Here is a 27,390-nt window from a genome sequence, read left to right as displayed (position 1 = left end):
GAGAAAAATATCTGTAGTGAAGGCACCGGAAAATAACCACTGGGAGATATGTTAGAGACGAACGCGGGAAAAACAGACATGGATATTTCCATTAGAATAGGTCTGTATGGTATCTGAACAGAGTGGTATACATTAACATAAAATAAACATAAGATTGAGAAGCAGTTGATGGTAAAACTCCATTTTAGTTTTAGCCTAATTTATTCTCCGCTATTACTCATTTTCAACATAAACAAATATCACGTGACGCGTTCAAATTTAGACACTTCGCCATAAAATCCTAAAAATATAAGTCACATGATATTATTTCCCTTTGTTTTATAACTGCTGGCTGGTATACCACTAAAATTCTCAAGATAGATCTTCACATTCTTCAGTCTAGTCTAGATCTAGATCTAGATCTAAAATCTAGATTCAAGATATAAGTATTTAATTTAAGTAAGGCAAGATCGAGTCTATAGATTATCTAGTGCCTAGATCTGCTGTACAAACTACAAAGCATATAATATTGACAATATTATTGTTTGTTACTCTTACTGACTGTTGTAAGGACTAAGTGTTGTTAACTGTTGTAGTAGTTGTAGTTTTAAAATTATAAAATAGGGCCCTAATGCCTAATAATTTTTTAAATTTTTTTTAGATCTAACTTTGTTTTTGTTTGAGTAAACTAGGGCCTAGAGGTGAGGGTGAGACTCACCGTGAGTATATCTAGATTATCATTCTAGATCTAGAGACTAGATCTAAATCAGTAAATCTAGATTCTAGATCTAGTAGTTGACTAGATTCTAGATTTAGATCTAGACTAGTTAAAGGAGACTAGATCTAGCTAGTACTAGTACAAGTACTAGTAGGTCTAGATCTAGATTCTAGTAAAGTAGTAAACGTCTAAAAGTCCAAGACTCAATCATTGAGTGAATGAGTCACTCATCTGTCTACTCAAGTCTACTCTACTCATCTACTGTCCTAACTCTGCTATCTAAATAAATAAATAAATAATTTTAGGCCTAGGCCTATAGGCCATAGGCCCCCTATTAATATAATTATATAATAAGTTATAGATCTAGATCTAGTACTAGTCTAGTTACGAGTAGAAGTCTAGTAGTTCTAGTAGTAGCTACTTACTAACTAGATTTAGATCTAATAGCCAGCTAAAATAGTTTCAGTTCAGGGAATAAAAATAATTTAATAAATATTGACTACTAGTCTTTGATAATTTCCTCAGTTACATTGAGGATATTACATTCAGCTTGGTTTAGTCATTGCATAGATTTTACTTTACAGACCTAATGTAATTCCTTGTTTGTGATTTATTAGTTCGAAATGCCGATAAAAATACATCACACCTACACCTATCATCACCCTGAAACACAACCTTAAACTCTAACCCCTGAATATGGGGTCATCCATAAATGACGTCACGCTTTTTTGACGATTTTTACCTCCCCCCCCCTCCCCTCCGTCACACGTCGTCACAAAAAGCCAGACCCCCCCTAAAATGACGTCACACCTCAACCTACAACCCCCCTCAAAATTGCAGTTGAATTTTTTTTTAAACATCGATATTTTTCCAAAATCTTGTCTAAACTATTACAATTTATTAAAACAGTTATCTAAAACGCGAAATAACGTCTAAAATTCGTTTTCTAACATTGCTTTTTTATAATGCAAAAATGTGACGTCGCAACATTTGAACCCCCCCCCTCCCCCTCATCACACATCGTCACAAAATTACGGACCCCCCTCCCCCCTACGAGTGTGACGTCATTTATGGATGACCCCCATGGCTAACAGCCGTATTAAAATATGTGAGTTTTATTAACAGTTAGTGACAAGTTTAACTTAAATGAAGGAGCAGGTTGTGTTCTACATTTTTAAATTTGGTATGATGGGAATGGAAGATGGTAAAGTAAAAGTTATTCGGCCTATATGATAATCATAATCGTCTCAAAAATGTATCTTTTATCTTTTTTTATAATCCAGTTAAGTCATGGTAATTTAAGTTCAAACATTCCCTATGTTTATCTATGAGCCTGACCTAAATTATACTGTGTTACACAAAAAGTATGGTAAAAAGTAAAGCTGACACGCTGCTACTTTGTGAACTGTTTTTTTGTAGCACATCAGTGCATGGGATTTAATAACCTTAGATAACCCAGTATTTTATCTCACATCAAACACAGGGCATCTTGTTTTACATGTCTGGGTATTTCCATAAATGACATCAAGTTTTATTGTCAGACTAACCCCCCCCCCCCCCCCCCCCCCACACACACATACACACACACTTTGCCCCCATCCTCACATCCCACTAAATCCAGACACCTGAATACTGTTAGATTATGTCACCAAGTTTCAACCACATTATTTCTAACATGAAATAGGGCCAATAAAATGAGTTTTATTTTTCAAGAAGTACTTGACAACTGTGTCTCCACATATTACATTACCGAAATAGTCTAGGCACCAACACCAACACCCAAGTGTGAATACATTTAAAAAAAAATCTAAATCACCCTTCTGATTAATCTTATTTGAAAATATACAACATTTGATTATTTCATGTCTAAGCCTATAAGAATTTAAAAAGAAATTACAATTATATAAATTACAGTATGTACAGCTGGATAAAATGCAGTGAACTCTGACCTTTATTATCATACACACTAGATAAGCCAAACAGTTTGTATTACAAATGTAATAGTAGAGCTTATCTTTAATCTAAAATAATTTAGAATATAATTATATTGATTAATTACTGAAGAGTGATGTTAAATACGTTTGACAGATTGATATTGAGTTTAGAAGTTATATATGTTGACAGTTTGAGGTGATTTTGAGGATATATTCATATGACAATTTAACAGTGGCAACATAAGTTAAAATACAATACAACTTTCATCAACAAAAGTGTTATTATATATTTTTATTTCAGAACACTAGATCACTAGTACAGGCAGTAGTACAGGCAGTAGCCGTCACATATTAGTGGATTAAACAAGAATGACATTACAGTAGAATGTGTTAGAACTTTATTTTCCACTGCCACATATAAGGTAGGTTAACCCCTTGTTACCCACACATAAGGTAGGTTAACTCCTTGTTACCCACATATAAGTTAGGGTAACCCTTGTTACCCACATATAAGTGTGGTTATAAGGAGTGTTCACTATTTTGTTTTTGGGACAAATACAAAATTGAAAAAGGCACCTGGTTCTTACGATAATGTGTAATTAGAATTAATGATGTTCTACTATTTTTTTTAAAGCATCAGATATTCAAAATGGATGAGGACCAAGAAATCAAACGGCCATTGTTGTCCCCTGGGTCTAGTGCAGTGAACTCTGACCTTAATTATCAGACTCTACCTCCTGTAACAAGTAGTGTAAATGAGGACAGTAAGTTTTTATAGGAAATAAATTTTTTTTTACCTGAAATAAAAAGCAACATAAGGTTAGTTGTAAAAGCATGTAAAATCAACAAGAGACAATCAATATTAAAAAAGAAACTTTAAAAAACAAAACTGTTTTACTGTTACTGATCCTACTTTTTGTATTTTCAGGTATTAATGCTAACCAACCATTAAAGGTTAGTCTTATGTTTGCATTTTTTAATGAAATCATAGTTTTACTTTTGAAGAACATAGTCAGAAATTTTTCTGAATTTCTACCTGGAAATACCTTGAAATGTTTGGGGAAAAGAGGTGGTATACTCATTTTAAGCCATAGAAAAATATTTTACCTTTTATTTTTTTTGTAGTTACTTTCATCTGTATTAAGTTTTGTAAAATCTCAGTACCAAGACTAGCTTTTTATCACAGTGCATACAAGTGATTTCCATATTCAAACATAATCCAAATTTAACCTACACTTACGAAGTATTGCTATATGACAAATAATGCTTGTAGTTTTCACTATATAAAGGTTTTGCTGGAACATTTTTTTTTATTGTAGGTCTACAAGCGACGCTGGTACATCCTTGTCTTGTTCAGCCTGTATGCCTTCTCCCAGAACGCCGTGTGGAACACATGGGGTCCTATCTCCACGTCTAGCGAAGAAGCGTTTGGGTGGACAGACTCCACCATAGCCTGGCTCAACAACTGGGGACCTGTGGCCTACATAATGTTTGGGCTGCTCTTTCCTTGGTTGTTGCAGGTCAAAGGTGAGGTGGAAACAATTTGGTACTACGGCAGCAAAATGAAGGAAGAGTAAAAATGGAGTCAAGTACCTTTTTCAAATTTGACAGTCCAGTGGGGCTGGTGAAGTAGAGTTCACCTGTTTCTGTGACCTCGGCATATGAAGAATTAGTGCGGTCAGCTCTATGACCAGCCCCCTTTACTTTCCCTAACGTGAGTCAGGTACTCATCAGAGCTCGGTGGACTCATGGACGTTTTTAATTTTAGGAAACTCAAAACTTTTGGGTTAGCAGTCATATGCTTAGCACTAAATTGCTTTGTCATGATTTCTAATCTAAACCTTTTTTGTCATGACCTGTGATTTTACCACTTTTGTCATGACCTGTGATTTTACCACTTTTGTCATGACCTGTGATTTTAGCACTTTTGTCATGACCTGTGATTTTATTACTTTTTGACCTGACCTTTGAACCTTGCCCTTACCTATATCTCCAGGCCTGAGGTGGGCAGTGTTGCCCAGTATGTTTCTGGTGGTCCTGGGTTGTGCATGCAGGGTGATTACATCAGAACCAGGTGCTGGCACCATGTAAGTGTTGGTGTAATTAATCTGATTACATTAGAACCAATGTGCAGGCACCATGTAAGTGTTGGCATATTTAGGGTGGTTACACCACAACAAAGTAAAGTGTTGAGTAACAAAACATAAAATTATTTTCTTTTAGATTTAAAAAAAAAGTTTAAAAGTTGTGAACTTAAACTTATAATTTATTTTAAATCCAGTTCACTAACATGTTTTGATTGCCAGCACACGTTAAACTAATAAAGTGACCTTTTTCTGTACTTGTTGCTATTGTGCTGAATGTTGTTTAACTTTCAGCCTGATTCACATTGGTCAGTTCCTGAACGGAGTAGCTGGCCCTGTCGGTATGGGTGCCATCCCCACCCTCTCATCACAGTGGTTCCCACCTAAAGAAAGAGTCACCGCCACGTCTATAAGTGTGTGCATCAGTGTTGTTGGGTCAGCGCTGCCTTTTGTTTTAGGTAAGGGGAGAAAATTTGTTTTACATGGTTTGTTTTTGTATTAGAAGGGGAGAAAATTTGTAATGAATTATCATTAATATTTGATTAAGGTAAGGGGTATACTATACTATAGGTTATATTGAGATTTATATTAGTATTGGGTGAGATAATCTGTATTGAATAGTAGGTTTTAACTTTAGGTAAGGGGATAATTTGCTTTCAGGTTAAGTATAAGTATTAGGTTTGAAGGGTTTGTGTTAGTTTTAGGTAACGGGGATGATTCATATTATGATGATGCATTTCCAAGGGGGATAATTATAAGAGTCAACTTGCGAAATGTAAAAATATACCATTGGTTTTAATTAAGTTTCCAATTACACAGTTTAAAAAAAAATACATATACTTTAAAGCAATAAAACATTGAAAGTTCTAAGGATAACTACCAAGATGATTAAAAAAAAACCTTTTTAATTAGATTAGATTTTGCAAGTGTTTTGGGATTGCATTGTATGGTTTGCCTATACTTTAAGTCAAAAGTGGGGCAACTTGTATAAAATGACAATCTTTACCATATGTGTAAGTCTAGGGGTAATTATTTGTACTTTATTGATGCAGTTCCATTTGTTTTAATCTAGTTGAGATTATTGTATTTATATGATGAGGGAGTGTCACTTAGTATTCCAGTTTAAACATATTAGATATTTACTACCTAATTATTTTTTTTCAACTGGATATTTAGTTTTCAATTTAAATGATGCCCAACATGATGTAATGATTGTTACTTCTCATCTACCAGGCCCAGTATTAGTCCCCACTGGCCCACCAAAAGCTGCAAATGGAACGACAACAACATCTCCCCTGTCAACAACCAAGTGAGTTCAACAACATCAATTTGTGTTTTATTTTAAGGTTTCTATCCATGGGTTGTTGGTGTAGTCCAATTTTGTACATGTTACTATATCAGTAAATATATAGTTACATGTTTATTGCTACACATATTCATAGCTACACAACATTCCCCTGGGGGAGAAAAAGCTCTTGTTAGTAGATAAGTAAAGTTTCCCTTTCAAATCTGATGGTCGATAGGGCAAGTGAATTAGAGTTCACCTGTTTCTGTGACCTCGACATATGAAGGGATAGTGTGGTCAGCACTATGCTCAGCTGCCTTTACTTTCCCTAACGTGAGTTAGGTACCCATCAGAGTTGGGTGGACTCAGGGACGGTCTATTCATTTGTACCCGGATTCGAACTCCAGACTTACCAAGTAGTAGTCTCTCTACCGCTAGGCCACCCCATACCATAAAAGCTCTTGTGTAACATATATTTTGTGTAGGGGGTACTCTGAAGTACTTACACAAGTGTATACATATTTTACAAAATGACTGCATGGCAAGTTTACAGCTACTGCACGTTCAGGCGATCATGCAGTTTAGAGGGACAGTGGCCACACATATTCATAGCTACATATTGTTTTTGATACACTTTGGTAGTTACTTATTGTTTTTGATACACTTTGGTAGTTACATATTGTTTTTGATACTCTTTGGTAGTTACATATTGTTTTTGATACACTTTGGTAGTTACATATTATTTTTTAAACACTTTGGTAGTTACATATTGTTTTTGATACACTTTGGTAGTTACATATTGTTTTTGATACACTTTGGTAGTTACATATTATTTTTTAAACACTTTGGTAGTTACATATTGTTTTTGATACACTTTGGTAGTTACATATTGTTTTTGATACACTTTGGTAGTTACATATTGTTTTTAATATACTTTGGTAGTTACATATTATTTTTTAAACACTTTGGTAGTTACATATTGTTTTTGATACACTTTGGTAGTTACATATTGTTTTTGAAACACTTTGGTAGTTACATATTGTTTTTGATACACTTTGGTAGTTACATATTATTTTTGATACACTTTGGTAGTTACATATTATTTTTGATACACTTTGGTAGTTACATATTATTTTTTAAACACTTTGGTAGTTACATATTGTTTTTGATACACTTTGGTAGTTACATATTGTTTTTGATACACTTTGGTAGTTACATATTATTTTTTAAACACTTTGGTAGTTACATATTGTTTTTGATACACTTTGGTAGTTACATATTGTTTTTGATACACTTTGGTAGTTACATATTATTTTTGATACACTTTGGTAGTTACATATTGTTTTTGATACACTTTGGTAGTTACATATTATTTTTTAAACACTTTGGTAGTTACATATTGTTTTTGATACACTTTGGTAGTTACATATTGTTTTTGATACACTTTGGTAGTTACATATTGTTTTTGATACACTTTGGTAGTTACATATTATTTTTGATACAATTTGGTAGTTACATATTGTTTTTGATACACTTTGGTAGTTACATATTATTTTTGATAAACTTTGGTAGTTACATATTGTTTTTGATACACTTTGGTAGTTACATATTATTTTTTAAACACTTTGGTAGTTACATATTGTTTTTTATACACTTTGGTAGTTACATATTGTTTTTGATACACTTTGGTAGTTACATATTGTTTTTGATACACTTTGGTAGTTACATATTATTTTTGATACACTTTGGTAGTTACATATTGTTTTTGATACACTTTGGTAGTTACATATTGTTTTTGATACACTTTGGTAGTTACATATTATTTTTTAAACACTTTGGTAGTTACATATTGTTTTTGATACACTTTGGTAGTTACATATTGTTTTTGATACACTTTGGTAGTTACATATTGTTTTTGATACACTTTGGTTGTTACATATTATTTTTTAAACACTTTGGTAGTTACATATTATTTTTGATAGACTTTGGTAGTTACATATTGTTTTTGATACACTTTGGTAGTTACATATTGTTTTTGATACACTTTGGTAGTTACATATTATTTTTTAAACACTTTGGTAGTTACATATTGTTTTTGATACACTTTGGTAGTTACATATTGTTTTTGATACACTTTGGTAGTTACATATTATTTTTTAAACACTTTGGTAGTTACATGTTATTTTTGATACACTTTGGTAGTTACATATTGTTTTTTATACACTTTGGTAGTTACATATTGTTTTTGATACATTTTGGTAGTTACATATTATTTTTTAAACACTTTGGTAGTTACATATTGTTTTTGATACACTTTGGTAGTTACATATTGTTTTTGATACACTTTGGTAGTTACACATTGTTTTTGATACACTTTGGTAGTTACATATTGTTTTTGATACACTTTGGTAGTTACATATTGTTTTTGATACACTTTGGTAGTTACATATTGTAATTACAAACTGCCCAGCTCACCATCTGGCACCACAAAGCTACAAACTGCTGAAAATACTTTCTGTTTTAGCTAATGTTGGATGACACTGAGAAAACCACTGACTCAACACATACTCGCTAACATATAATGCTAGCACATACCCTTGACATAAACCCTGTAACATAAATTCCTGACATAACATCCCCTCTTAACATAAAACCCCCTGACATAATTCACTGATCTCCTGCTTACAAGTTTATATAAACTTTGTTTTGTTTCAGTGCCTTTTTATCTGATCAAAATGAGTACTTATTTGAACTCCCCAACGTAACAGGTACTGTCACATTTATTTAATAAAATAATCTACAGGTACATTTACGGTAGTTTACAACGTCAAGTTTATAGTTTTCAGCTGACCGTTATTATGTACTTGTAATAGATTTTCTATAATATGTTTTCAGCTTCAAGAGTTAGTCAAGAAAGAAAGGAGATCATGCGCTACATGTATTACGGTAATTTCTGGTTTCATATGTATAATACATACATCATTGTGCTGGTTGGTTAATTATTGTTGAATATTTAACCTCACTGTAATATTTATCTCAAAATGTATTATATACTTCTATGTTTGATACACTATGTACAAATAACTCAACCAAAACTGAGTCAAAATAATGAGTTTTTCATTATTTTCATACAAATACTTCATTACAAAATCTGCTTAGTTAATGAGTATTTTAATGTTTGTGTATAAAATCTTTAAGACGAAACTTCAATTTTTCAGAGTGCGGATGGTCGGCGCTGATTTTTATTTTAATCCTCATTTACTTCCCTTCCAAACCACCTCACCCACCCTGTCCATCCGCAACAGTTGTACGGGATAAATACTGGACTGGAATGTGGTCACTCAAAAGGTCAGTTGACACTTTCTCTAAGTGGTTGGTTCATAGGTTATTAGTGTTTGATGTTCTTCTGACTAGCCCTTGTTACAATCAGCTTTTTTTTTTTTTTCGTTACTTACTTTTGTTACTGGAGAGTTTACCAATCTCAATACTTTGATAAGATTATTAACAAATTTTAGACTATCACAATAAAAATCTATTTCAGTAAAGGCTACTTTATTCTCACACAATAATAATCTATTTCAGTAAAGGGTACTTTATTCTCACACTATAAAATTCTTTCAGAAAATTAACACAATAAAAATCTATTTCAGTAGAAGCTACTTTGTTCTGACAATAAAAATCTATTTCAGTAGAAGCTACTTTGTGCCCACACAATAAAAACCTATTCCAGTAAAAGCTACTTTGTTCTGGTAAAATAAAATCTATTTCAGCAAAGGCTACTTTGTTCTGACAATAAAAATCTATTTCAGCAAAGGCTACTTTGTGCTGCTATCTGTCATCTATGGCATCTCACTAGGTGTCATCAACTGCTGGGCCAGTGTCCTAAATGTCAATCTCAACGCCATCAACGTCAGTGAGGTACAGCTACTTTTCCATTTTCACTACCTTAGGATCTAAATAGTGGGTAGAAGGATGTTTCTTTAAACTCCGATTCTGCTGAATAGTAAATTTTTAAAATAAATAAAATCTTAAATCAGAAGAATATTACAAATTGAAAGTAGGCTTGTGTTTCAGCATTATAGGTAGGGACAGCTTGTTATAGTGGTAGAACATTTTTACTAAAGTAAACAAAACTAAACAAAATGGCTCATTGATTGGATAATTGAGTCTTGGAAATCAAGGTGCAGCAAGTAGAGAATAGTCAGATGTTTGCCCATGTATCAGAGTCTCTCAACACAGCTGAGGTACCCAAGGCATCAGCTGTGTTGAAATAGCTGCCACAAGAAAATCAGAGTTAGTGATCCTAAGGGGCTCCACTCCTGATTTTGGAGTTTTCTCCCCTAGATGTGTTGCTGCCCAGAACCCAACACTATGGGAGTGAGTAATGCTTCATCCTTTTGTGGACTTCCTGACTGATGACCGCTAGTGAAAGTAGTTATATTGATAAAAGAGAGTCAGTGCATTTCCTAGCAGGAAGCAGTTTTATCCATATAAAACAGGGGTCTCCAAACTTTTCAGCCCGAGGGCCGCATTAACTATCAAATATCAGTTCGGGGGCCAAAGTTTCTTCAAAGCATCTCTTCGGGGTGGTGTCGGCCCCCCCCCCCCCCCCCCCCCCGAAGAACGTCTACCCCCCAACGAAATATAATTTATATAGAAATATATAAAAATTTCAAGTGCCCCCCCCGAAGAAAATAGTCTGAAAGAAACACTGTCCGGAGCCGACAACACACTCGATGTCCAAGGTTGCTCTCAAATTGTAGTTTTAGATTAAAAAATTTAAATGACTGGTTATGTCTGCATCAGAGGCCAATTTCTATACAACTTTTTTTCATCAGACATTTATGGTCGTAGCTTGCCTACTTTCCAAGAAGTCACCTATTTCCTTTCTCAACTTAAATACTCTGCTCAGAAATCTCTCACAAATTAGCCATATTACTGCTGTGAAATATAGTAAATCTTGCGATTCTGTATTTGTATCTTTCAACATGTCTCTGAACTATCTATGGTTAGATATCCTCTCCGGCAACATACGTTCTATGTAAGGAAGCCAACTCTTGTATTACGTTCATGTCTTCATCCACACCTCTAATGAACACAATAGGTTGAGAGGTGGAACAGCTGTCCAGCAACTCATCCATTGCAATTGAAAAATGGTGAAACTTGCTTGAATTTTTCGCTATTTGAATCACAATGTTTTCACAAATGTATGCAACATGACGAGCAATGGTATTTGCACACATAGCTACATTCTCAAATTGTTTTGAATTTTCTGGACAAAGTACCTCAGCCACCAATAACAAACATTTATTCTGTGGACAAAAAGATCACCGAGGGCCGGATGAGAGGACCTCGCGGGCCGCATCGGGCCGCGTCCGGCCCGCAGGCCGTAGTTTGGAGACCCCTGATATAAAAGATAGAGAGTGTGAGTGTGTCTCCTCCTATCATGTCACTCTAATGTTTCTTTTTCTTCAGTCAGAAGCTGGATGGATCGGCTTCTACGCAACACTAGCCTCTGCTGCTGGATCTATGCTGATAGGCAGGTAGGGGTTAGATTGCATGTGTGGCTAGTGTCCCTTGAATAAAGATTTAACCTGAATTGTTGCCCCGTCTTCACAGTGATGGTAAATTACTTCCCCATAATTAGTGAAATAATGATATATTCCTTCCCCAGGTCTGGTGCTATAAATGTATATTCCTTACCCAGATTTTATCCTACTCATAAAATTGTCTCTCTCCCAAATTTGGTGCTGCAATGTCACATTCCCTCCCCAGATGTGGTGATATAATTGATTCCCTTCCATAATTTAGTGATATAATAATATATTCCCTCCCAAGATTTGGTGATATAATATATTCCCTCCCAAGATTTGATGATATAATGTCACATTCCTTCCCCAGATTTGGTGATATATTTGCCAGAAGGATGACTCTGTTTATCCTGGTCATGTATATCCTGGGTGCTGGCTGTTTTGTTGTTTTCACTTTGGTGCTGATCAAAGTCATCCCATACTCTGATGGTAAGTGTGTGTGTGAGTTACCCATACTCTTACAGTAAGTCTGCTTGTTAATTACCTGCTTTATTTTTCATATCTGTATCAAAGATTTAATCTAACACAGACTTGGATGATGTACTGTGTCTAAGCCAATACAAACAGTTTACCTGTGTTTGTGTTGTGTGTACATCCCCGTCAGCCTTGTGTCCCTGTGTTTCAGTGCTGCTGTATGCCACTGTGATTGGAGGCAATGGTTTGATCAGTTTGTGTTGTGTGTACATCCCTGTCAGCCTTGTGTCCCTGTGTTTCAGTGCTGCTGTATGCCACTGTGATTGGAGGCAATGGTTTGATCAGTTTGTGTTGTGTGTACATCCCTGTCAGCCTTCTATCCCTGTGTTTCAGTGCTGCTGTATGCCACTGTAAGCCTTGTTCCCCTGTGTTTCAGTGCTGCTGTATGCCACTGTAAGCCTTGTTCCCCTGTGTTTCAGTGCTGCTGTATGCCACTGTGATCGGAGGCAATGGTTTGATCAACGCCGCTGTGCCCATGATCTATGAGCTGGGGTGTGAGCTGGCCTACCCCACCAGTGAGGGCGCTGCCAACGGATTTTTGACCTACCTTAACAACATGGGCGGCCTTTTCTTTTTGGCCGTCTTCGCAGTCCCACACATTGGTAAGTTGGTCTTTTCAGTCCCACACATTTCAAGTTGGTCTTCTCAGTCCCACACATTGGTAAGTTGGTCTTCTCAGTCCCACACATTGGTAAGTTGGTCTTCTCAGTCCCACACATTGGTAAGTTGGTCTTTTCAGTCCCACACATTGGTAAGTTGGTCTTTTCAGTCCCACACATTTCAAGTTGGTCTTCTCAGTCCCACACATTGGTAAGTTGGTCTTCTCAGTCCCACACATTTTAAGTTGGTCTTCTCAGTCCCACACATTGGTAAGTTGGTCTTTTCAGTCCCACACATTTCAAGTTGGTCTTCTCAGTCCCACACATTGGTAAGTTGGTCTTCTCAGTCCCACACATTTTAAGTTGGTCTTCTCAGTCCCACACATTTAACGTTGGTCTTTTCAGTCCCACACATTTTAAGTTGGTCTTCTCAGTCCCACACATTTTGAGTTGGTCTTCTCAGTCCCACACATTTCAAGTTGGTCTTCTCAGTCCCACACATTTTAAGTTGGTCTTCTCAGTCCCACACATTTTAAGTTGGTCTTCTCAGTCCCACACATTGGTAAGTTGGTCTTCTCAGTCCCACACATTGGTAAGTTGGTCTTCTCAGTCCCACACATTGGTAAGTTGGTCTTCTCAGTCCCACACATTGGTAAGTTGGTCTTCTCAGTCCCACACATTTTAAGTTGGTCTTCTCAGTTCCACACATTTTAAGTTGGTCTTCTCAGTCCCACACATTGGTAAGTTGGTCTTTTCAGTCCCACACATTTTAAGTTGGTCTTCTCAGTCCCACACATTTTGAGTTGGTCTTTTCAGTCCCACACATTTTAAGTTGGTCTTCTCAGTCCCACACATTTTAAGTTTGTCTTTTCAGTCCCACACATTTTGAGTTGGTCTTTTCAGTCCCACACATTTTAAGTTGGTCTTCTCAGTCCCACACATTTTAAGTTTGTCTTTTCAGTCCCACACATTTTGAGTTGGTCTTTTCAGTCCCACACATTTAACGTTGGTCTTCTCAGTCCCACACATTTTAAGTTTGTCTTTTCAGTCCCACACATTTTGAGTTGGTCTTTTCAGTCCCACACATTTTAAGTTGGTCTTCTCAGTCCCACACATTTTGAGTTGGTCTTTTCAGTCCCACACATTTTAAGTTGGTCTTCTCAGTTCCACACATTTTAAGTTGGTCTTCTCAGTCCCACACATTGGTAAGTTGGTCTTTTCAGTCCCACACATTTTAAGTTGGTCTTTTCAGTCCCACACATTTTAAGTTGGTCTTCTCAGTCCCACACATTTTGAGTTGGTCTTTTCAGTCCCACACATTTTAAGTTGGTCTTCTCAGTTCCACACATTTTAAGTTGGTCTTCTCAGTCCCACACATTGGTAAGTTGGTCTTTTCAGTCCCACACATTTTAAGTTGGTCTTTTCAGTCCCACACATTTTAAGTTGGTCTTCTCAGTCCCACACATTTTGAGTTGGTCTTTTCAGTCCCACACATTTTAAGTTGGTCTTCTCAGTCCCACACATTGGGGAGTTTCTCAGTCCCACTCATTAAAAATTTTGTTTTTATTATTAGAATCATAAAAGTTAAAACAATGATATATTCAAAGCGAATATTTACTTTATAGTTATAGTTATTAACTACGTGATCTCTTTAAAGAGAGAATATTTATTTATTGTTATTTTTATGATATTTATTTTTAAAAAACAATACCTATTTTTTGTTACTTACTGTATGATATCCTTAAAGCCTTAGGCTCACCACTGTAACCCTGATTTGTTTGTTGAACCCAGGTACCATGTGGATGAACTGGGCCGCCCTGGGATCCATTGTAATCTGTATACCAATGATAGCAGCCCTGAAGGGACGGTTCAATAGGCTGGAGGTGGACGAGGGGGTGAGGCCTCAACTCTATGTGGAGCAGGAAGCTGATGTACCATGCAAGGCTTAGGCCATGCCTAGTTTATTCTTAATGCTGCTGTGTGATGCAAGGCTTAGTTGAATCATGCAGGAACTGCTGCATTCCCACCTAAAGTCCAATTTTTACTTGTTTTAATTGCTAAACCACCTTTTTTTATCTATGGCCTGTGCTGAAGTATTTATTAACCAACAGAAAGATATTATAAAACCCCAGGCAATTTTAATTAAATTTTTTTCCCTTTCCTCCTTGATTTATTGATAATCATTGCTAAACCACATTTAAAACTTTGGCCTGTGTTGAAGTATTTATCAAACAAAAGAAAAATATTATAAAAACCTCATTAGGCAATTGTAAATTTTAAAAATCTTCCCTTTTCTCCTTAATGAATTTTTATTGATAATCCTGTTTCCACATATTTATTAAGAATTTTTAGTCTTTGTGTGTTGACACAGGCTAAAAATAGAAATGTTATTATATTTGTTGTTGCTGTTGTTCTAAAACAAAATGGCAGCTTAACAGTTGTTTATTTTTTGTGTATTCTTGTTATCAGTTAAAAATACTTTCTGTACTAAATGGTGATAAAATTTGTCTGTCTTGACTATTGGTACTGGTCTGGTTATTATCATGTTATTATTATTTTAAAAATTCTGATATTTACTTGCAATTTTAAAACTGTAGCTGCAAATTTATTTTGAGAATTCTTATATTTTAGCAACACACTGTGAAGCAAAAATTTTAATTTTTTATTTGAAGGTCTAGATGGAAGAATGAGGCAATTTTTAGAAAGGAAATTACTGGACTAACCATGTCCTCAAGTGTATTTTAAAAAGTTAAAATTTTTTTAGAAGACTTTTGTGACATATTCCTTAGTGACATGTGTTACACTGTTTTTAGTACGTAGCCAGTAACAATTTGTCAGTCATGCTTGCAGTAGAAAGCAGGCAGCAGCTGTAGAGGGAAGGGTAGGTTGGTCGTATGGTAGAGCATGGTTGTATGGTAGAGCGCTTGACTGCTAGCCTGAAAGTCACGAGTTTGGATCTCAGTCTTGACTTGCGACTGCAGGATGTCTCTGAGTCCACCCAGCTCTGGTGAGTACCTGACTCACATTGGGAAAGAAAATCTGGCTTAACATTGTTATGACCACACCATCCCTCAAGTAACATAAACTCTACTTCATCTGCCATGCAGATGATTAGGTCTGGAAGGAGAGCTTTGCTTATTTTAAGTTTAGGGTAAGCTTGAATTAGTTAATTCCTGCTAAAACTGTGATAATCTTTGCTGCATGGATTAACTGTTTTGAACAACAAAAAGCAACCCACACAATCTCGCTAGAACTTTTTTTTGATATTATAATCATTTAAATAACTGGTCTTTCATTGTTTTACTGGCATTGTTGATAGTTTGAAAGGTTTGTATGCACTTTGTGTACAGCTTGGTCTACATGATTTTCTGTATGGATGGGTGTCTGGTTATTAGGTAAGTTAATTACATACTCAAACTGCTCAGTGCATTCCAATTTGTACTTTTTTAATGTACATGTTTGACTTGTTTTTATAAATTGTAAGTCGTTGATAATTTGATAAATTTTAAAAAAGATGTAAACATTTGATAATTTGATATATTTAAAAAAAAAAGATGTAAACATTTGAAAATTTGATACATTTAAAAAAAAAAGTAAACATTTGAAAATTTGATATATTTTTAAAAATGTAAACATTTGAAAATGATACATTTAAAAAAAAATGAAAACATTTGAAAATTTGATACATTTTTAAAAAAGATGTAAGCATTTTATAATTTGATACTTGATGTGACCCTCTAACTCTAAGATGAAATAAGTTTCTTTCAATGTTAAGCTAGAGCCAAAAGTATCTACTGAGGGTCTTGGACATCAAGTTGGACATTTTTAGCAAATTCTATTCATTTTATGAATTTATGTACATTCAATTGTGGTGACAGTTAAAAATACAAATCTATTTTAAAATTAAGCAAACTAATATAGTAAGATAGTAACTGCTTTAAATAAAAAATGGGATAGGAACAAATCTAGTTTGTTTTCAATTTTTTTCCAGGTTGTTTAATTATTTTTTGCTTGTTTCCTCTTCATTCCAACAACAGTTTAAATATTATTTTCTTTTCCTTTGATAATTCCATGGAACAGCTTTGGTCAGTTGTGACTGACGATTTGGCTTTACCTTGGAAAATTGTCCTGGCACACACGCACATTTCTTTTAAATAAAAAACTTGAATGGCTTCTTCCCTTCTATTCTAACCACGTCAAGTTGTGTGGGCTAGATTTTGGCAGTAGTACACTTCATCACACACTTTCTCTCTAGTTTCATCTTGTGTGTAGCCTACACATTACACAATGTATTTTACACATGTGACATCACACTACACACCATGCTTTGTACACACTGGCCAACACGTTTTATATACACACACACTACACATATGTCCTCAGTTACACGCCTTGACATTGTTTTTCTCGACGGTGACCTGGATATCCTCAGGTTTTAAACCCTCGTCAACCTTCAGTCTGTTGAAGTTGTTTTTTAGCAATAGGATCATGGGAATACAGACAACAACAGATCCAAGTGCCGCCCCACTTGTCCACCGCGTACCTAGAGAGTTGATCCAAGGGAAACAACAATTAAAATAGAAAACATAAAAATGTGTACAGAATTACCTCCCCTAGTCAATTAAAAATAGCACCCATGCTGTGAAAAATTTAAATTTAAAGAGAGGTTGTATTTAAACGCTAGATCTAATTGTTTTGGTTAGTTAATAATCAATAAAAAATTTAAAATCTGGTACGCGATCGACCAGCATTAATCTTTAACCCTTGAAATTTAAATTATCTAATTAGTAAGTGAACGATTAAAAAATAGATTACCAACGTCAGGGAAAGCAAAGACGACCAGGAATAGGAGACCGACAATGTTGTTGACTATGGTCAGAAATCCGTTGGCCGCCCCCTCGCTGGTGGGGTAGGCCAGCTCGCAGCCCATCTCGTACATCAGCGGGATGGCTGCATAAATTAAAGTCTGTCCACCAATCACCGAGCTGTATAGAACGGCTATGAAGAAATCATTCGACCAATCAAAAAGAAGGATGGTAATTTAGTTGAGCTAATAAATGGTTTTGATTGATACATCAAGAGTATATTGGCAAAATCTTCGAATATCATCAGTGAACCTTATCATCTACCATCTCTGAACTCCTGCAGTGAGCAATATCAAACCCAAACACTAACCATCATTAAACCCCAACACGTACCATCCGTTAATCTCAACATACCAACAACCACATCACTGAACCATAAAATCTACCGTCAGTGAACCCCAGCACACCATAAAACATCAAGTGAAACAACGTGAATCTTCCAGAACCCTCTATCTGTGGACTCCATCACCTATCATCCGGGAAACCCGGTAACTACAATCAGTGAACCCCAGCACCTAACGTTAACTCCAATACCTATCATCAATGAACCCTAGTACCTATAAATGAATCCCAGCACCTACCATCAGTGAACCCCCGCACCTACAGTGAACCCCAGCACCTACCATCAGTGTACTCTTGCATCTTCCATCAGTGAACCACAGGACTTACCATCAGTGAACCCTAGCACCTACCATCAGTGAACCCCAGCACTTACCATCAGTGAACCCTAGCACCTACCATCAGTGAACCACAGCACTTACCATCAGTGAACCCCAGCACTTGATAAAACATCAAGAGAAACAGCGTGAAGCAGCCCGCCCCCAGCACCTACCATCAGTGAACCATAGTGAACCACAGCACATACCATCAGTAAACTCCAGCATTTGATAAAACATCAAGAGAAACAGCGTGAAGCAGCCCGCCCCCAACACCTACCATCAGTGAACCCCAGCACTTGATAAAACATCAAGAGAAACAGCGTGAAGCAGCCCGCCCCCAACACCTACCATCAGTGAACCCCAGCACTTGATAAAACATCAAGAGAAACAGCGTGAAGCAGCCCGCCCCCAACACAAACAGCACGAGGATGTAGACCTTCATGTGGTGGACAAACCGGTCAGAGAACCTGCGGACACACAGGTCACGTGTTAGCCGGTGTCACGTGTCACTCTGTCAGTGGTCACGTGTCAGTCCATGTGTCATATCACTATGGCAGCTTTCAACTGTCACACTATGGCAGCTTTCAACTGTCACACTATGGCAGCTTTCAACTGTCACACTATGGCAGCTTTCAGGTGTCACTCTATGTAGGTAATCGAGTGTTGGAGAATATTTTAAGCAGCTACATCAAACATCTCTAAGTGATACTCCATACTTTGGTAACCAAACAGTAGCCAGTAGCCACATTACGCTGTGAGAGGTAGCCGGTAGCTATTTATCATCATCTCACCTTTTTCTGTTCATAACTTTAAAATATAGGGCAGAGTTCAACTGTTTAAGTGACCTCGGCATGCAAGGGGATAGTGTGGTCAGCACTTTACCCAGCCACCTTAGACATACAGGGGGATAGTGTGGTTAGCACTTTACCCAGCCACCTTAGACATACAGGGGGATAGTGTGGTTAGCACTTTACCCAGCCACCTTAGACATACAGGAGGATAGTGTAGTTAGCACTTTACCCAGCCACCTAAGCATACAGGGGAATAGTGTGGTCAGCACTTTACCCAGCCGCCTTAGTTAACATAGCGTTGGTCTGGGTTGCTTCAGAAGCGTCCTACAAATTTGAGCCCGGGATCCGATCTCAAAACGTTCGGGTAAGCAGTCGTAATCTATACCATCCGACCACGATGTCCCTTAGCTTTTAAATAGATATAGTAGAAATTGGACCCTCTGTCGCTTGTATCACAGTGGAATCAAATCAAAATATCTGCCCTATCTACATTTCCCGTTCAGAGGCGTAGCGAGGGGCGGGGGGGGGGGGGGGTGCGCGGGGGGTGCGGACCGCACCGGGTGACACCATTTAGGAGGGGGACACCATTTAGGAGGGTGACACCAAGGCAAAAAATAGCATAATATATAGAGCAAAATTTTAGGAGGGGGAGTGAAAATCGAAAGTTTGAGGGGGGGGGGATGCAAATCGAAAATTGAAAGTTTGTCTCCGGGACCGGTCGCTGCGCCTCTGGGGGTGACACCATTAAGTGCCACACCGGGTGACAGCCGCCCTCGCTACGCCACTGTTCCCGTTACACAACACAGGATTTAAAGTCAACTGAATTAGTCAACCTCTTCCAACACATTTTGTACGTTACCTGCCAACACATTGTGTACGTTACCTGCCAACACATTGTGTACGTTACCTGCCAACACATTGTGTACGTTACCTGCCAACACATTGTGTACGTTACCTGCCAACACATTGTGTACGTTACCTGCCAACACATTGTGTACGTTACCTGCCAACACATTGTGTACGTTACCTGCCAACACATTGTGTACGTTACCTGCCAACACACTGTGTACGTTACCTGCCAACACACTGTGTACGTTACCTGCCAACACATTGTGTACGTTACCTGCCAACACATTGTGTACGTTACCTGCCAACACATTGTGTACGTTACCTGCCAACACATTGTGTACGTTACCTGCCAACACATTGTGTACGTTACCTGCCAACACACTGTGTACGTTACCTGCCAACACACTGTGTACGTTACCTGCCAACACATTGTGTACGTTACCTGCCAACACATTGTGTACGTTACCTGCCAACACATTGTGTACGTTACCTGCCAACACATTGTGTACGTTACCTGCCAACACATTGTGTACGTTACCTGCCAACACATTGTGTACGTTACCTGCCAACACATTGTGTACGTTACCTGCCAACACATTGTGTACGTTACCTGCCAACACATTGTGTACGTTACCTGCCAACATATTGTGTACGTTACCTGCCAACACATTGTGTACGTTACCTGCCAACACAGTGTGTACGTTACCTGCCAACACAGTGTGTACGTTACCTGCCAACACATTGTGTACGTTACCTGCCAACACATTGTGTACGTTACCTGCCAACACATTGTGTACGTTACCTGCCAACACATTGTGTACGTTACCTGCCAACACATTGTGTACGTTACCTGCCAACACATTGTGTACGTTACCTGCCAACACATTGTGTACGTTACCTGCCAACACATTGTGTACGTTACCTGCCAACACATTGTGTACGTTACCTGCCAACACATTGTGTACGTTACCTGCCAACATATTGTGTACGTTACCTGTCAACACAGTGTGTACGTTACCTGCCAACACATTGTGTACATTACCTGTCAACACATTGTGTACGTTACCTGCCAACACATTGTGTACATTACCTGTCAACACATTGTGTACGTTACCTGCCAACACATTGTGTACGTTACCTGTCAACACATTGTGTACGTTACCTGCCAACACATTGTGTACGTTACCTGCCAACATATTGTGTACGTTACCTGCCAACACATTGTGTACATTACCTGTCAACACAGTGTGTACGTTACCTGCCAACACAGTGTGTACGTTACCTGCCAACACAGTGTGTACGTTACCTGCCAACACAGTGTGTACGTTACCTGCCAACACATTGTGTACGTTACCTGCCAACACATTGTGTACATTACCTGTCAACACAGTGTGTACGTTACCTGCCAACACATTGTGTACATTCCTGTCAACACATTGTGTACGTTACCTGCCAACACAGTGTGTACGTTACCTGCCAACACAGTGTGTACGTTACCTGCCAACACAGTGTGTACGTTACCTGCCAACACAGTGTGTACGTTACCTGCCAACACATTGTGTACTTTACCTGTCAACACAGTGTGTACGTTACCTGCCAACACATTGTGTACATTCCTGTCAACACAGTGTGTACGTTAACTGCCAACACAGTGTGTACGTTACCTGCCAACACAGTGTGTACGTTACCTGCCAACACAGTGTGTACGTTACCTGCCAACACAGTGTGTACGTTACCTGCCAACCAAGAGGCACATCGTGCTGGACGCTAGGGTAGAGTAGAAGCCAAGCCACCCGGCCTTGTCCTGGGGAAGATAATAATGACGATAAGGGAAGATGTCACAAGGATGATAATAATGACGATAAGGGAAGATGTCATAAGGAAGATAATAATGACGATAATGGAAGATGTCACGAGGAAGATAATATTAATAATGACGATAAGGGAAGATGTCATGAGGAAGATAATAATGACGATAAGGGAAGATGTCATGAGGAAGATAATAATGACGATAATGGAAGATGTCACGAGGAAGATAATAATGACGATAAGGGAAGATGTCATGAGGAAGATAATAATGAAGATAATGGAAGATGTCACGAGGAAGATAATAATGACGATAAGGGAAGATGTCATAAGGAAGATAATAACGACGATAAGGGAAGATGTCATAAGGAAGATAATAACGACGATAAGGGAAGATGTCATAAGGAAGATAATACAACTGGCAATAAGGAAGATGATTACAGGTAATGGAGATTACATCACCTCGAACGTTAAAACAAATAAACCGGGAGTGATCTCCCCTAAACGTTCTCGAATATTCTTATATGAAACAACAGGGGATGGCAACTCGGGATATAGACGTTATTTTAAATCCATTTTAAATACTACACTTTTTAAAATAGAATAAAATCTCGTAGAAAAAAAGAATTTTATACCAAGTGAACGCCAAATGAAATGTGCATAATAGTGCGGAATATTATTAGTACTTTATAAATTCAAGTGCGTTTTTTTTTAGAAATCGGATACAGCGAAAATTACTACTTCCGGTCAACAGAAATTACAAAAAATTTGATAGAGGGCAGAGAATTAGATTTTTTACTTACATGTGAAATTTCATTTATCTATCTGAAATAGTACTCAAGTTATATGCTTTTGAAAAATTCAAAGTAGAAAAAGTTCCACTTCCATCTACTGAACCTATCTACTGAACAACATATGATGGCCTCTACAAGTATCAGAGCTGCATGGAATCAAAGAAATCAGAGTCTCAACCAGTGGCGTAGCGAGGTCGGGTGTCACCCGGTGCGGCACTAAATGGTGTCAGCCCCCCCCCCACCGTAAAAAATTATATATATATATATATATATATATATATATATATATATATATATATATATATATATATATATATGTGTGTGTATATATATATATATGTGTGTGTATATATATATATATATATATGTGTGTATATATATATATATATATATATATATATATATATATATGTATATATATATATATATGTATATATATATATATATATATATATATATATATATATATATATATATATATATATATATATATATACATATATATATATATATATATATATATATATATATATATATATATATATATATATATATATATATATATATATATTAGCTGCATACCCGTGCTCCGCCACAGTGAATCATTTTATTCCTTCAGTTTACCGCGCTGCGCGTATACCCGTGTTTCGCCACTGTGTGGATATGGATATTGCCTCAGAGTTATATATTTATTTATATTTATATATATTAGGTAGGCATAGTGCCTAGCTCCGCTTAGGTTTATATAAAAATTTTGAGAATTTGAATGATTAATTAAGTGGTGATTGGCTGTTATGTGGTGTTCTTGGGGCAACCTGCGGCTCGTGAGCCGCATGCGGCTCTTTTGATGTCCAGATGCGGCTCTTCAGCTCTATGCACAAATATTAATAAATGTTTTATTTTATTTTCAAAACTCATAAAAATATTGTTCTGCAACAACCGGTAATGAACGATAAAATAATAGACAATAAGCGCTCGCCATTCTATTGGAGCAGGGGTCGGCAACCTTTTGAAGCGGAAGAGCCAAAAGTTACAATTTTCAATATTTCCTGGTTTTAAAGAGCCACTAACATTTTTTTATTTCAAATATTTTATTTTTTTATTAAGATTATTAGTATTTGTTTAAGGAGCTGGAGAGCCGCATCTTGATATCAAGGGAGCCGCATGCGGCTCGCGAGCCGCAGGTTGCCGACCCCTGTATTGGAGTACTTAGTTACGTCCTATCACTGCAATGGTTTCCCCCTTTTAGGGGAGCCAAAATATTTTTATTTGCTATATAATGTCCCTCATTGCCAAGAAATGGATTGTACTTGTATTACCATGTCTAAAAATAATGCTAATGTGTTTAAGCTTATAAATTTTATATTGTTTTTAGAAGTCATTAATTTAATAATATGATTTTTATAAATTTCGATAATCCACATATTTGATTAATTGAATAAATTGTGCGTCTACATTTACGCCGCTGTTTTATATTTTTTATAGGTGTCTTTGTTCTTTTTTTGTTATTTTAGCTATTCAAATCTACGTTACATCCCTTGGCTAGTTTTCAAATGGGAGATAATTCATTTGCACTTAATACCACGATATATGAGATTCATCCTCAACAAACTAACCTTTTTGTTTTAATGATAAACCTACGCTTGAGGATCCTTTAAAATATATTTTTAAAAAGTATAATTTTTAATTTTACTTGCGGGCAAGAAGGTAGATTTGTTTTTAAATTTTTTTTTAAAATAATTAATTGTTATTTTTATAACATGCTGTTTATACGCAATGCACGTCATTTCATATTCCCATATGTCGAAGTCACATAAATAGGCCAGTGCCTATAAGTGTTACTGTTGCACCCTCCTTTTATTCAGCATCATTTGAACTTTCTTTGTGGGATTCCATTAAATTTTTTTTTTTATCATACTATAGTATGTTGACTCTCTTTGAGATTCCATTAGATGGGTGAGAAGTTGAATCCTGACTACTGAACGTTATAAATACAGCTTGATTTAGCGTGTTGTCTCTATCATTAGCAGGTTTACGTCATGGTGTCAACCCCCCCCCCCCCCCCCCCCCTCTCCACCCTTGTCAGGATTTGTCAACTTCGCTCTTAAAAGACTATTTAACTCACTCTAATTAATCTCTTAATTAAGTGGAATTATCATTTTTCTGTATATATTATGCTATTTTTTGCCTTGGTGTCACCCCCCCCCTAAATGGTGTCACCAGGTGCGGTCCGCCCCCCCCCCCTCGCTACGCCTCTGGTCCCAACTAAGTGAACCGAACAGAAGACTTACGAGGTCGCAGTAGAGTGCTCTACCTTCCTACCACGCCGTGCTCCCTACTATCCGTATATATCATAGACCTACCAATAGGGCTGGTAAGTAGGTCACCAACCAGTTCTACGGCTCAATAAAACCTGTATGTGCCATAGAACTGTTTATTGACCTACTTACCAGCCCTATTCCAGCTACCATCAAGAGATGTAATAGCAATGTAGAAAAAAAAACCCATGCCCCTACTGACCTCACTGACACCAAACGGTTCCAGAATGACATTCAGGACGGTACCCCAGCAGGCCATGACCCCAGTAGACACACCATAGACAGAGGTCAGCAACAGGAAGTGGGTGTTTCTATAAATAGATATGCGAGTTTTGTTCGACATTAGTAGAATACAAGGAGAGTTAAGCATAAGACATAAGTAAAATTCAAGGAGAAAGAGCAATGTTTATTCCAGACTTTTTTCTCTGGGGGGGGGGGGGGGAGACTTGAAATTTTCGGGGGGGGGGGGGGGCGGTAGACTTTCTTCGGAGGGGGGGCGGGCGGACACTATTGAAAGTATATATTTTTTATATAAATTATAACAATTTCATTTCGTTCATGGGGGGGGGGGGGGGGGGGGCGAAGAGATGCCTGGAGGAAAGTCTGAATATTTGTTTGATCTACCGGAATTCGGTTTAAAAAACCCTTTGTCAGGTTAGGCTGAATTGTGTATCTTGTTTTACCCGACATAACCAACAACTTTTGGTAGTATATGTAAAGCTCGATCAGTAACTCGTGACAGTTATCTGCCCCTTCTTATCGCGCATGAAAATCAACCGTCCGTAACAAACAGTTCAGTGTTGTCAACAGACTGATTGAGTGATCGCTTGAGATTAATTCTGTTGTTATCTCCCCTTTTATTATTCAAAATAGTGTGATTTATATTCGTTTTAAGTAATAATTTAATATCTTTTTAAATGAAAAATTAAATATTCTTGCATTGTCATCAAAGATGAACGTGTCTGAATATTGTTAACGAAATCGCTGGATTAGAAGTTTTTCAAAATAGAGTTAGAAAATTTGCCACAACCCACAAACAGACGTTGTCAACTAAATAACAGTTTATAATAATAATCATTAAAAAAGTTTTTAAAAACCCACGTTTTCTGATTGAACTAAAAAGTAGAAAATAAATGCTATAGGCCCTACATCACAATAATGCAAGCGATCACTCTACTATAAGCGATCAAAAACGTGGGGCGCCGAAGTAAAAGTTATATTACTATTGATTAGATAATACTATTGACTTTTATTAGGGAGCTTGTAGAGAGTCAACAGTATTAGAAACTGTAAGAAAATCACGGCGCCCCACGTTTTTGCTCGCTTATAGTAGAGTGATCGCTTGCATTATTGTGATGTAGGGCCTATAGCATTTATTTTCTACTTTTTAGTTCAATCAGAAAACGTGGGTTTTTAAAAACTTTTTTAATGATTATTATTTTCTACTTTTTAGTCTTTGTCTGTTTGTTTGCATTAAAATCTTGCTATCGATTTTATCTTTTCACTTTTTTTGGGTAAACGAAGACAACTCGTAAAAAGACAACTCGTAAAAAGACAACTCGTAAAAAGACAACTCGTAAAAAACACGTTGTTTGAATACGTTACTGACTAGAACACATAGATTTGAACCCGTGTCGAGTGGGATAGCAATCGTGTGCCCAACCACTCGACCATATCGTCTCCCCCAAACTGGCCTACCTCCTGTAAGTTTAAACTCGGTTCAAGCTAAATTCTCTGCCCCTAAGCCTGTGGCGACATGTGATCGTTCGCTTCACTGCGCGCGAGGTACGCGTCGCTGGTTTTTTACCACGTTTTCTTTAACTTGCTTTCTCTGTGTGTTTATTTATTTATTTGTTTGTCTTTCCAATCCAATCTTGCGATCGAAATTTCTGGCACTTCCCAGTTAGCTAGCGCGCTGAAATTTTCAGGGAAGCTTTCTTTTGGATGACCATTGAATATTCAATTGTTATTATTACTAAATTGATCAATGGAAACATTTTATTGAGCATTTTAGACCGCTATATAATCTATATATATAATTCTCCTCTGCTAGCCATTACAAAAAAAAACCAGCGACGCGTACCTCGCGCGCAGTGAAGCGAACGATCACATGTCGCCACAGGCTTAGGGGCAGAGAATTTAGCTTGAACCGAGTTTAAACTTACAGGAGGTAGGCCAGTTTGGGGGAGACGATATGGTCGAGTGGTTGGGCACACGATTGCTATCCCACTCGACACGGGTTCAAATCTATGTGTTCTAGTCAGTAACGTATTCAAACAACGTGTTTTTTACGAGTTGTCTTTTTACGAGTTGTCTTTTTACGAGTTGTCTTTTTACGAGTTGTCTTCGTTTACCCAAAAAAAGTGAAAAGATAAAATCGATAGCAAGATTTTAATGCAAACAAACAGACAAAGACTAAAAAGTAGAAAATAATAATCATTAAAAAAGTTTTTAAAAACCCACGTTTTCTGATTGAACTAAAAAGTAGAAAATAAATGCTATAGGCCCTACATCACAATAATGCAAGCGATCACTCTACTATAAGCGAGCAAAAACGTGGGGCGCCGTGATTTTCTTACAGTTTCTAATACTGTTGACTCTCTACAAGCTCCCTAATAAAAGTCAATAGTATTATCTAATCAAT

General features: G+C 37.0%; 2 protein-coding genes across 4 annotated transcripts in view; one reads left to right on the top strand and one right to left on the bottom strand.

Annotated features, from left to right (window-relative positions):
• Positions 1–282: 282 nt before the first annotated feature.
• Positions 283–16,301, top strand: LOC131956905 (solute carrier family 49 member 4). 3 transcript variants are annotated; one of them, XM_059321536.1, is made up of 16 exons: positions 283–334; positions 2,933–3,053; positions 3,266–3,395; positions 3,560–3,585; positions 3,951–4,158; positions 4,628–4,718; positions 5,010–5,173; positions 5,949–6,024; positions 8,716–8,768; positions 8,896–8,946; positions 9,219–9,348; positions 9,810–9,918; positions 11,476–11,543; positions 11,902–12,020; positions 12,485–12,667; positions 14,456–16,301. In XM_059321536.1, the coding sequence occupies exons 3-16, from the start codon at positions 3,281–3,283 to the stop codon at positions 14,611–14,613; spliced, it is 1,551 nt and encodes a 516-aa protein (XP_059177519.1). In that variant the 5' UTR covers positions 283–334; positions 2,933–3,053; positions 3,266–3,280; the 3' UTR covers positions 14,614–16,301. The 3 variants fall into 3 exon arrangements, with proteins under 3 accessions (XP_059177519.1, XP_059177518.1, XP_059177517.1); XM_059321535.1 differs by having other exon boundaries at positions 330–438; XM_059321534.1 differs by lacking the exon at positions 283–334 and adding an exon at positions 2,655–2,827.
• Positions 16,302–16,352: 51 nt separating this feature from the next.
• Positions 16,353–27,390, bottom strand: part of LOC131956904 (solute carrier family 49 member 4 homolog) — a 28,169-nt gene continuing 17,131 nt past the window's right edge. The window contains exons 10-14 of the mRNA XM_059321533.1: positions 24,949–25,057; positions 21,565–21,632; positions 18,537–18,655; positions 17,480–17,662; positions 16,353–17,207 (exon numbers count right to left, since the gene is read on the bottom strand). Of these exons, the coding sequence (XP_059177516.1) occupies positions 17,044–17,207; positions 17,480–17,662; positions 18,537–18,655; positions 21,565–21,632; positions 24,949–25,057 (643 nt within the window). The 3' untranslated portion in view covers positions 16,353–17,043. The remainder of the gene's footprint in view (positions 17,208–17,479; positions 17,663–18,536; positions 18,656–21,564; positions 21,633–24,948; positions 25,058–27,390) is intronic.

The sequence above is a fragment of the Physella acuta genome, unplaced genomic scaffold (assembly GCF_028476545.2).
Source record: "Physella acuta isolate Inbredline_101_S28 unplaced genomic scaffold, ASM2847654v3 ptg001183l, whole genome shotgun sequence".
NCBI lineage: Eukaryota > Metazoa > Mollusca > Gastropoda > Physidae > Physella > Physella acuta.
This window is presented reverse-complemented; position numbering and strand designations above follow the sequence as displayed.

Bases quoted from the DNA above. Each gene is read 5' to 3' on its own strand.
- LOC131956905 (XM_059321536.1), top strand. From the start codon at position 3,281: ATGGATGAGGACCAAGAAATCAAACGGCCATTGTTGTCCCCTGGGTCT. The intron at 4,159-4,627 runs GTGAGGTGGAAA...CTATATCTCCAG, and splicing joins TTGGTTGTTGCAGGTCAAAG to GCCTGAGGTGGGCAGTGTTG. The intron at 8,769-8,895 runs GTACTGTCACAT...ATATGTTTTCAG, and splicing joins TGAACTCCCCAACGTAACAG to CTTCAAGAGTTAGTCAAGAA.